We start from the raw sequence: 11347 nt of genomic DNA on the forward strand, positions 1-11347 counted from the left end.
ATCACTGCTCAGGATTTCCAGGGAATTGTTCTCAGAAAGGCAGAATGTCTGAGACTGAACTGGGAGTGGATCTTCACTGGGGAATGCTGCAGTGCTGTGAATACACCTCCTGGGGTCCCCATGCCCTGCCAAATGGAAAATCTTCTCCTTTTACCAGGCCAGGGCTAGAGCTCAAGAAAGAAGCATTTCTCACTCAATTAACGTGTCCAAAAGCTGAGTGTCCCCGTGTGACTGTCACCCACACAATGCCATTTCTTGTTAGATCTGGGGGCAGCTTGGGTAAGAGCAAAGATCCTGGCATTGCCTCTGTCTCCAAGGTTTTTAGCTACAGCAACTCAACACTGCTCATCTCCCACCCTTAGGGGGGACAAATCCCCCCTAGACTGTCCCCCAAAGCCTGGCTCCCCACTGTGGGATGCTCAGAGCAGGGCACAGGGCTGTCTGGCACATTACAAAATTCTGAAGGTTGACAATGCTCCTGGAATGAGGCTGGACTTGATCAAAACACAAAACTGAAAGAAATTGTAAAAAAAATTTATAAAAAACATGTGGACCAAGAGCACACGCACTGACTGCCAGCAGCAGCAGCACATGCAGGACAGGGAGCTGTGCTGCTCAAATCTTTCTAAGCCCTTTTTAAACAAAAAAAACATCCATAAAGGTGTTCCCCAGAGGTTTGCAGCAACCATTCTCTGCAAAATAGAGAAGCTCAGGGTCCTCCTATTGCCGTGAATGGAGGTGAATGGAATCCCACAGCTGAGGCAGAGATGGGGACAGGAGAGATAATGTATGGAAATACATTTACAGCAATTTCATAGGATTGCCTTCCTTTGGAAAAGAAGATTAAAATGAGGTCTGGAGCCAAGGAAGTTTCCCCTGAGTGTGGGATACCCTGGCATTCAGCTTGGGAAGGGCACAGTGAGAGGCAGGCAGGGTTTGGGACTGCTGCAGCCAACAAGAGAAACATTTCTGCTCTCCACAACGGCCTCTGTCATAGCACAGGAAGTACTTGGGATGCGAAGAAATGCAGGAAAGAATTTGGGAGAGTTTCTGAATTGTTTGCATGGATTTTTTTAGAGAAGGTAATTGGAACAAATCACCTCCAGAGGTCACTCCAACCCCAACTGCTCTGCAATGCTGTGATTTTCCTGCCACAGCTCCTCCTTTCCCACCAACAAGAGACACTCCAGGGCTGCAGAGACATGAACCAGAAAAGCCATAACCCTCCTACAGCAGCCATGAGAGCACAGAGTGGCCAGGTCCTCCCAGTTGTTCTCCATTTCATCTCCCTTGCTGCCTATCCAGAGCTCCTCACTGCTTCACGTCCAGTGTCTGAGAGACACCTTGGTGACATTCCTGAGGATTCTCCCTGGACCAGATGTCTTAGTTTAAAAAGGCTTTTCTGGGTGCCACCAGCTCAGCCACCAAAAGCAGAAGGATTTGGCCACAGTAGGAACAAGGAATGGGTGATGCCTGTCAGACCTGGGGTATGGAGAGCCCAGATGGGAGAATAGAAATCTCAAGAAGTTGCAGCCTGTTGCTATTATATATATATATATATATATATATATATATATATATGTTTGGTTTTTTTGTTTTTTTTTTTTTTTTTTTTTTTGTTTTTTTTTTTTTTTTTTTTTTTTGTTTTGTTTTGTTTTGGTTTTTTTTTGTTTTTTTTTTTTTTTTTTTTTGTTTTTGTTTTTGTTTTTGTTTTTTTTTTTTGCCAGAGTCAGGATTAAATGCACCAGACGGTATTTCTTGTTTGGACTCAGATGTTTATTAATTTTTATCTATATCACAGTCTCACAAACCATGAGTTCTACAGCACTTCTGGCTAACAAACTAATAATGGCCCCTATCTCTCTACGAGGCCTTTTAAGGATAAACTGTCCAATTAAGAAATGACACCTAAATTATTTTTAGTGGGGCCATCAAGGAGCCACTGCACGACTCCTCATCCCATTGGGAGATGCTCCCAATGCCCAGGGGGAGGAGCCAAGCATTCCCACCTGGAGAGAATCTGGGATTTGGGACAGGACAAGCAGCCCTGAGCCACTGGATTCCCAGAGGAGCAGAGCTCCCAGACCTTTCTGTGGGATCACTGCTTCAGGAAGAGCCCCTCACCTGGACTGCTCCCCCCACCCTGCTCAGGGTGTGTTCTGACTCTCAGTGGTCCTTTGTGTTACTGCATTTATTTTATTTTATTTTATTTTATTTTATTTTATTTTATTTTATTTTATCCTTTCTACCTTTCTTCTTATTAAATTGTATTTCTAACTTGGAACCTCTCACTCATTTTCCTTTCAAACCACGACAATACTAAACTTTCCCTTCTTTCCTTAACTTCAACCTGACCGGTGAGTGTGTAGTTTTTTCATTCCCCTGACAGCGACACGAGTGTTCCTTACCAGGCTGGAGTTGGCAATGTTGGTGTCATCCTCAGGCATGGGCAGGTAGATGGCCAGAGCAACACAGTTGGCAAAGATGGTGAGGAGGATGATGATCTCGAAGGGTCTAAGAGGGAGGTTGTTAAGGAGGGCAGACAGAAGAGAAAAAGCAGGAATAACCTCACCCCTGTCCTGTCCTGCCTGGGTGGGTGTGGAGAATAAACCCTCATGGGGTCAGAGCACAGAGAGAGCAGCCAGACTTCAGCCTCAGCACATCCTGAGGTGCTGCAGGGCCAGGACACTCAGTGCAAAACTGGCAGTTTCCCCCTCTCCATCCTCCAGTGAATCACCCTGAAGGGTCAGGACCCTTTTGTAGGTACTGAACTTGAGCATCTCCCTCCAAAGCAGGCAGGTCCTGGCTCCCTCTGCGCTCAGCATCCATCCTGCTGCTCAGGTCTCACTTTATGGCCCCAGTGAAGGTACCTGGGGCAAGGCAGCTCATCCAGGGGCTCCCCTGGCAGAACATCCCCAGGTGTCCTCACAGCCCTGGTGGCCCAGCACAGGCAGAACTCCTGTGACTGTCCCCAGGAGTGAACACAGTGCTCAGCCCCCTGAGGATTGTCTCACCCCCTTCAAGGTAGAAACTGTTCTGTTTGGACCCTCTGACATCTCAGAATTAAAGGGGTGACTTTATTTCCCCATGAAGACCCTGGGACAGGCACTTGGTCCCTTCTGGGCTCCTGCTGCTGTCACAGCTTTGCTTGGGCCTGAAACCTCTTGGAAAAGCTTCAGCTCTCACCTTCCTGAAGCCTTCAAAGAACTCAAACTCTGTCTCCAGGGCCTCATTTGCAGCCAAGCTCTCCCTCCAGAGATCCCCACTCTCTGTTTTCCCCATCATTGTCCCTTGAGGGCTGCCTTGGGCTCTGATGTCCCACCACTGTCCAGTCCAGTATTTCAGAGCAAGGGGCACCTGGGGATTCTGCTATCCACACCAGCCTGAGAGCTGGCTGACTGCTATCAGGTGTGTCCTGGGCTCATTTTTTCCTTTTCTGAACCTTTCTATCCATCAACCTGACGACACTTTAGAAACTGAAGTCAGCTGGAAAAGCTGCTCCCCTTTGTGCCCAGGTAATGGGGCAGAGCCCAGGGGTTGGAGACCTCCCTGCCTGCTTGGACAGGGTAAGACCAGCCCTCCTTGAAGGGTGACCTCGACTGGAGCTCCTGTAACTGGAGCTGGAATCCACTTGCTGCCTGTGAGTCTGGCACAGTTATGAGGTAGAAATGCAATGGGAGAGACTGAACGAAAAAACTAAAATGTAGATAACTGGGTAGAGTGTCTCTGCCTCCTGCCACTGGCACAGAGCCTTGGCATCCTCCTCATCTCCTTGTCATGTAAACTTCTTTCTGTCCAATATGCTCCCACCACACAGCACCCAAGGGTCCCCACACCCAAGGGTCCCCACACCTGCCCTGCAGCAGGAATTGGGCCTCTGTGTTCAGGATCCCCAGAATCCTCACTCCTCTGCCTTGAATTTCTCCTGACTACAAAATGACCTGAAATGCCAGGGTGATGTCACTAAGAGAGACATGTCCCAGCAGCTATCAGGCTGTTGGACTGACTGAATTGCACACAACAGCTGCAGAACATTCACATTTCCTTGTTCTAATAAACATACTTTTTGAGATGTGAGCAAATTTCAGCACAAAACACTCTCTTGCCTCGAGTCAGCCTTTCACCCACCCTGGGATGAGTGAAGTGATGGTCTCCACCCTTCTTCAACTGCTTGAAAAAGCCTCTGGCCCACTCCTGTGGGTCAGTTTTGTGCTCTGAGAGCAGTGATGGGCCCAAGGAACAGGAATATTTACTGCACACAGACCCTACAGCCCAGGTACCCCCAGAGAAAAGGGCCACAGCTAATCTCCCCTTGGCAGCCTGCGTGTCCCTGCAGACCATAATAACCACAGGAACTGGAACGACCCGACCCTGTCACATACCCTGATCCCTGAGTGAGGGCAGCCAGGGTATAAATACAGCCAGGCCCTGGAGAAACCTGACTCCCTGGATCATTTGTCCTGCACAGGTCAGAGCCACCTGCACACACCACCTTTCTGCTGGGGCATTTGTCCCCTTCCTGAGCACTGATGTAGGGAAGACCCTCCCTGTGCTGTGCACTTGCTCTGGCATGTGCTGGCCCAGCAGGAAGAACGTGTTTGAGTGTGCTGCAAGATGTAATTCCTATTTCCAGCTCTTCCCCTGCCACTCGGGGGAAAGAGAAACACACAAGTTTCTTCCTTACTCAGTGCCCATTTAAGACACAGGCACACTTTTCCCTTCTCTGTGCCCATAGAACCATCATTTCTCTTACCAGAGAGACAGAAAATGAGAACTCCACAATTTTGGCTCTGCTATCACTCCCTGGAGGACACAGAGGAGTCCTTGCAGTGAAGGAATAAAGTCTCCCAGCACCACCAGAGCTGTGAGCATTCCCTCGTGGCTGCCAACAGGTTCCCTGGGCTTTGGACAAAGCAGCATCTCTGGGCATGGTTTTGGTATTCCCACAGTCAGCCTAAAGTGACCAAGGCACCTCCCAGAGTAAAGCCTGGCCAGGGATAGGATCATTCTGCCAGGAACTCACAGATAAGGTTCAGCAACTGAAATGAGTAAAGTTGTGGTGGAAGAACTTGATTCTGTTCCCCAGTCCATTGTTTTTGCTACAGCCCAAAGGTTTGGCTGAAATCAAAGTGAAATATTTTATCTCCCACTCTCTTCCTTTACATAAAATATAGGTGAGGTGAGCAAAGTGATAGTTCCTGGGTGCATGGTAGAAACATGACATCTTGGTGTTTCTGAGCTCCAATGCCCCAGTAAAAGGTCAAAAAAGCAACACCCAAACTACAACACTAAACCAAAGGCACAAAGAAAGACAATATTGCCCACAAAAAGCCTTTACCTGTGACAGCAGCACCAGGGAGGGATGGGAAAGGGAGCTGAGAGGACAATGGTGTCAGCAGGGATTTGGGGGAGCCCCCAACAGGGCAGAGCACAGCTGTGGGATCAGGCAAATGCTGATACACACAAAGAGCCATCCCAAGCAACTCTTCATGGTCTTGTTACCCACCTCCAAACCTCTGTCCCCAGAGTATCCCATTGTTCCCAGCCTGACCCCATCCCCACCCCAGGATGGGCACTGTGTCCTCTTCTGACACACCAAACCCCCTCCTGACACACCAAACCCCCTCCTGACACACCAAACCCCCTCCCCTCCCCACAGCCTGTCCCCCATTTCTCCCCAGCACACACAACACACACAACACATCCACTCCCACCAGTCCCTTGACTGCCCCTGCCTGTCCCTGTCCCACCCCACCAAAGGCCCCATGGCCTTTATATCCACTCCTCAACCCCACCAGCCTATTCCTGCCCCAGCCAGCACAACAGTGCATCCTCAGGGCTCCCTGAGTACCTCACTGCCTTTTACAGGTCTGATGGGACAACAAAGCCTGAAACAGCTCTTGTGCCCCCAGCACCCCTGCCATGCTCACAGACACACACACACTGCCCCCAGCCCCAGCAGCCAGAGGATACTTCCACTCCACAATGCTGATGCACGCCTTCCTCAGAGGGTTTTCCAGGGTCAGGCAGAACAGAGCCCTGGGTGGGCGAGGAGCTATTGGTGGTACCGGTTTCTTGGACTTCTCCTTCTGTTGCCTCTTCTTCACGTCACCCTGGGGAGAAGTGGGCTCCATGGTGTTGCTCCCTTAGCTGTGTCTTCCCCTTCTGCCCTGCAGTGGAGCCCCCCTTTCCCCAGGTCCCAGCCAGCTGGAGCTCCTCTGGGTCTCTGCCTGCTCCGTGCAGCAGGGGAGGTGGTGGGGGAGTGGGGGCTGGAGCCTGCACTCGCATGTACAAACACACAAAGCATGAGTTTAAATTTAGATCCCGGCCTGACTCTGGGTGCTGTCCCAGCTCCTGAGGCAGCAGAAGGGCCCCTGCAGCTGTTCCCTCTTTACCCAGCACATGGGGAGTTGGGTGAGTGCTTGGCGTGCCACTGGCTGGGCTGGGGGTGGGACAGGCTGCCTGGCTGGGCACTGTCTGTGACAGAGGAGTGCCTGTGGCCCAGGTCAGCCCTGTCCCGGGTCAGCTCTGGCCCAGGTCAGCTCTGTCCCAGGTCAGCCCTGTCCCAGGTCAGCTCTGTCCTGGGTTAGCCCTGTCCCAGGTCAGCTCTGTCCCAGGTCAGCTCTGGCCCAGGTCAGCTCTGCCCCAGGTCAGCTCTGCCCCAGGTCAGCCCTGTCCCGGGTCAGCTCTGTCCCAGGTCAGCTCTGTCCCAGGTCAGCCCTGTCCCAGGTCAGTTCTGGCCCAGGTCAGCCCTGCCCCAACTTCCCCACCTGCACTGGGAAGCAGCCAGGCTGCCTTGGGCAATGTACATTTGCAAGGTGGGATGGAGAAGCCAGCTCTGGCCAGTTCCCAAAGACAGTTTCCCCCTTCATCCCATCCTCTGCAGGATTTCACCTGCAGCTGGTGCACACTGTTCACCTGTGCCCTGGCCCATGTGGGGCTGTAGGGTATTTGAGGCTGGGTCCATTTCACTGGCTGGAGACCCCAGTCTCAGAGCTCCAGGGAATCGTGGTGAGTCCAAAAAGTGCTCACACTTCCTTTTCTGGAGGAAACACAGAGGAAACTCTGGCAGAAGAAACCCCTTGCTCAGCCTTACAGAGGTAAGTCCTGCATGCAGGGCATGGAGGATGTCTGGGGATGCAGGAGCCCAGATTTTAATACAAATTTGTGAAAGTGCAACTTAAGGGAGTTCAATTATGATGTTCACCCTGTTACTGACTACCTGGGAAAAATATGTGTAGGAAAACCAGATTGGAATCCATTTAGGATGATTTACATGGAGAACAGGGATATAAAAGGCTCAGGGTGCAAAAAGATAGTTTTCTCTCTGTGTCAGCAGTCTGTACTCCCCGCCTCCATCAGTGACTGTCCTAGTCATAAGGCAACAGAATTCTGCACATCTTTTGCAGTGTTCATTAATTTTTGTATTTTTTCACTACAGACACTCCAATCAGAATGGGCAAAAAAATAAAGGGGAGGGAGGAGAGGAGGAAGGGAGGGAGGAGAGGAGGAAGGGAGGAGTGAAGGAGAGCAGAGAAAGATATAAAAAGAGAGAGAGAAACCCTAAATGTTGCTAAACCCTGTTAAGGCAACAAAATCTTGAGTCAGGATTATGCAAGTAAATCAAGGCTGAAACTCCACCTTGTTGCTGAGCCTTTATTTTTTATTAAGCTGGAAACTTTATTATTGTGTAATAAAGTTACACAAGCTGGAAGTTCTGTGTTAACATTGCAGCAGTGTGAAGGCCTCCAGAGTTAGCACTAAGCAGTATCCACTCTACTTTAATAAAATACTGCTTTTAATTCCTCACACCCATCCATTTCCTTGGTGTCCTCTCCAAATTCTGTCACTCTCTGCCTCTGGTGATCCTGAGGAAACAATCAACACCTGTGGAGTGATTTAGCAACCCCTGACGAAGGAACTCAGGTTTTTGCCCCTGCAGTGGTTTTTCCAGCCATACCTGAAAAAACAAATATATTATGTAATTTGTGCAGTAAGATGATGATTGAATTGGTTTTGAAAACAGACTTTGTTAATCTTTGAGAGTCTCGGGTGAAGACTCTCAAAGATACCTCTAAAAGATACAAATAAATGAAAATTATTATGAGCTTAATCTAAGCAAATTAGGGGAAAGGGAAGAGAACAAAAATGAGAGTTCTGGGAGAGGAGGGAAATTTAGGGAATTAGACCAGGTGCTGTTAAACAGGATTCTTATCTTCTCCTTTAGGAGAAGGACTGTGCAAACCTCCACCAAATCCATCTTCCCATCCATCGATCCCCCCTGCCTTCCTTAGAAAACAACAGGACTGTTTTTAATCTCCTCTGCCCACTCTTCCCCAGTGTCCCACTGTAAATATCCTTACCAGGGGCTGAGGCCGTGAGCCTCCCGGGCAATCTTCTTGGCACACTGAATATCATCGTTGATATTATCATCCTGCAGTTCTGTAGAGGAGGGAGAAAAGATCAGTGTGGAGGAAGAGCAGGGACAGACTGACAGAAGGAAAAATGTCCATGAGGAAGGAAGGGTAGGGGGGACACTGAGAAGATCCACAAATAGAAGGGACAGATGGAAATTCCTGGAGCATCTCCTTGGCAGGTGATGGACAGAGAAGTTGCTTTCATGGAATAAACAAAAAAAAATGGGTTTTTTTTCTGTCCTACCACTTACTTGAGCAACTGATGCGACAGCCATTGACGGATCCAGAGGTCCTGCCATCATTGCACCAGTACTTGCTGTTGATCTGGAAGATGCCATAGTCTCTGCTGGGGCCATTGTTATTATACGCCTTGGTGTTATAATCACTCTCATATTTCACCAGGCACATCCCTGCAGGAGGAAAAGACATCCCAGATGGGAATATTAAAGCATGATGAGGGTAGATAAGAGGAAAGATATGAAAGTATCCATAATGAATGAAATGCTGGAGAAATAATTAAACTGGTGATAATCATAACCTTGAGAATTGGACAGGTAAATTCTTGAAAGGACAAAGCTCTAGGTGGATATTTGTTGTGTGAACTATAGAAGGGAGCAAGGAAGGGGAAAGATGAAAGTCAAAGAAATGGAGGGACAGAATAGCACTGCTGGAAAATCAAATAGAGGTTGAGAGGGACAAAGGCAGAGAGCTGCTATGGCAGCTCTTTATACTCACAGTCAGCAACAGTTGTGCCCTCAAAGCCCTCAAAGCCATTCTGACGTAGGATCTTCACCATCTCACATCTGGGAATTTGTCTTCCCTGGGCGCCTGGCAGAGCCAGGCCAAGGAGGACAAGAAGAAAGCCAAGGAAGAGCATTGACTTTCTCATCTCGCAGTCCACAGCTGGATGTGCCAAAGCAAGCTGAGCTGTCTGTGGCAATGCCAGCCTTTTATTCCTGCTCCCAGCTGGTTAAGCAAGCAGATCTGGGAAGTCTGGGCGGTCTTTACAGTAACAAGCCAATAAGGAAGTGGGCTAAACTCCAAAACAAATTCCTGGAAGGTGCCAGTACCTATTTCACTCGTTCTTCGAGGCTGGGGCGTGTGTTTTCCACAGATAATGTTTTCCAGCAATCCTCAGTTGGATCCCAAATATCGTGGATCAAAGGCTGTAGTTCCCTTGTGTGAGTCCCCAGCAGTCTGATAAGTCTGATAAATCAATCTCTCCCAACCAAAGTGGGATGGGAAAGGTAAAAGTTAGAAAAATTTGTGGGTTGAGGTAATGGGACAGAAAATGGGAACGGATTAATGGGGAAGGAAAAAGCCACACATGCAAGAAGCATTTCATTGGGTTTTTTACATATTATTATGTCAACTGACATCACACCTGAGTTGGAGGAAATGGTGCAGAGGCTTCACCTTTGCCGTGAATTCCTGGAAAAAAGGAGTCCATGTCTCTACAATCCTCTGTGAGGTGTTTATCGGGGTCCCCTTGTTGGAAATGATACCAAGTTTGAAATATTTTGTGTAACTTTTGTCGGGGGTTTTGTTTGCCTTTGCCCAAATGGAAAGGATTGGTAAAGTTTCTTTTCAAGGATTGTTTCACCACTCCAGGCCTGATGAGCTTCACATCTCAGCAGGCTGAGGGTAGCACAGAAAAATACACAAAACATGACAACCATCAGTGACCATTAACAACCATCAGCTCCAAATGTCACCCCTGGCATGGCCAGAGGCGCCTAATCTGGGAAAAGATAAATAAGAGACAGATAAAATGAGGACCTAAATAACATCTGAGGCCAAGAAATCTGTAAAAAAATAAGAAACCAAATACTGAGAGCTGTGTAACCAATGAACATTGAACCAATGTATCTCTATGGGTTTTGACTGCATGAAGTCTGTGAAAAATCTGGTAAAATTAATGTGTCATGGAATTATTTTCTCTGTACAACTTGGGCTATGTGGATGAAATTTTATTTCTGTTGCACCTCCTGGCCAGAATGACATCCTGTCCAGAATGAAGTAATGCATTGATTGTCTAACACTAAAAATGTTGTTGGGGACTTTTTGTTTTTCCTGCAGTTTCAGTGAAGACTGTGGTTTATTCTAAGCAAGTTTTTATTAGTTTCTGGGAAAGGGATCTCCTTTACTAAAGCACTATTAGAATGTGTTGCCTGGAGACAGTTTGTTTAGTGCAAAACTTCAGTTTTACAATTGAGTAAATGGTTATGAAAGGAGTGACAGGTATTACAAAACTTAAATACTGCAAAATATGTATTTGTTATTTTATTTGCCTTTGCACAGTCCAGAATTTGTTTCCAAGACCCACTTTGTATAGAAGGTTGGACTTCTTAAACAAAGTTTTGCACAACTTCGTGAGTTGAGCTTCAACTGTCAGATAAGATTTAAACTTGAAATCTGTTAAGAAATAATAATAAAAAAAAATAGTCTCACATTTCCCACAACAGCTTTCCTACATTGTTTGAAGGAACAGTGGGAATTCTTTGGGGAAATGTAACACCTGAATAGCTTTTGGCTGCAGCAGGTTTCATTGCTCAGCTGCTCATTCTGTGCCAGAGTTTGAAGTTGGTTTCCTCACTAGTCCCTGGTTCTCCCATGTAGGATTTCTTTACTTGTCTGATTCATAAACAAGTGACAATGACAGAGACACTTGTTGGGGCTTTTGCTGCCAGGGACTTCCCCACCCTCTCAGCTGGGTGAGCTACTTCCATATATTGGTGATTTGGAAGAATAGGAAGAATATTTGTTCTCTGATTTCTCTCTCTCTTTTTTTTTTTTTTTTTTTTTTTTTTTTTTTTTTTTTTTTTTTGCATGGGAGTATTAAAAATATTATTACCTCACTTAAAAGTTCTGCCTTTTTTAATCTGAGACACTGGGTTAAGTGGAAGAATGAAGACAATGCCATAAATAAA

The 11347-nt window shown here is 47.5% G+C and overlaps 2 protein-coding genes across 2 annotated transcripts in view; both read right to left on the reverse strand.

Moving 5' to 3' along the window:
- Positions 1 to 6262, reverse strand: part of CACNA1S (calcium voltage-gated channel subunit alpha1 S) — a 37016-nt gene extending 30754 nt beyond the window's left edge. The window contains exons 1-2 of the mRNA XM_083878591.1: positions 5974 to 6262; positions 2409 to 2514 (exon numbers count right to left, since the gene is read on the reverse strand). Coding sequence (XP_083734717.1) covers positions 2409 to 2514; positions 5974 to 6134 — 267 coding nt within the window. The 5' untranslated portion in view covers positions 6135 to 6262. The remainder of the gene's footprint in view (positions 1 to 2408; positions 2515 to 5973) is intronic.
- Positions 6263 to 7809: 1547 nt separating this feature from the next.
- Positions 7810 to 9321, reverse strand: LYZ (lysozyme). Its single transcript, XM_083878500.1, has 4 exons — positions 9153 to 9321; positions 8669 to 8827; positions 8364 to 8442; positions 7810 to 7960 (listed from the first exon to the last, which is right to left on the reverse strand). Exons 1-4 carry the CDS (start codon positions 9304 to 9306, stop codon positions 7900 to 7902), a joined length of 453 nt encoding a protein of 150 aa, XP_083734626.1. The 5' UTR covers positions 9307 to 9321; the 3' UTR covers positions 7810 to 7899.
- Between the last annotated feature and the right edge of the window lie 2026 nt (positions 9322 to 11347).

Source organism: Zosterops lateralis (genome assembly GCF_965231275.1).
Source record: "Zosterops lateralis genome assembly, chromosome: 26".
Lineage (NCBI taxonomy): Eukaryota > Metazoa > Chordata > Aves > Passeriformes > Zosteropidae > Zosterops > Zosterops lateralis.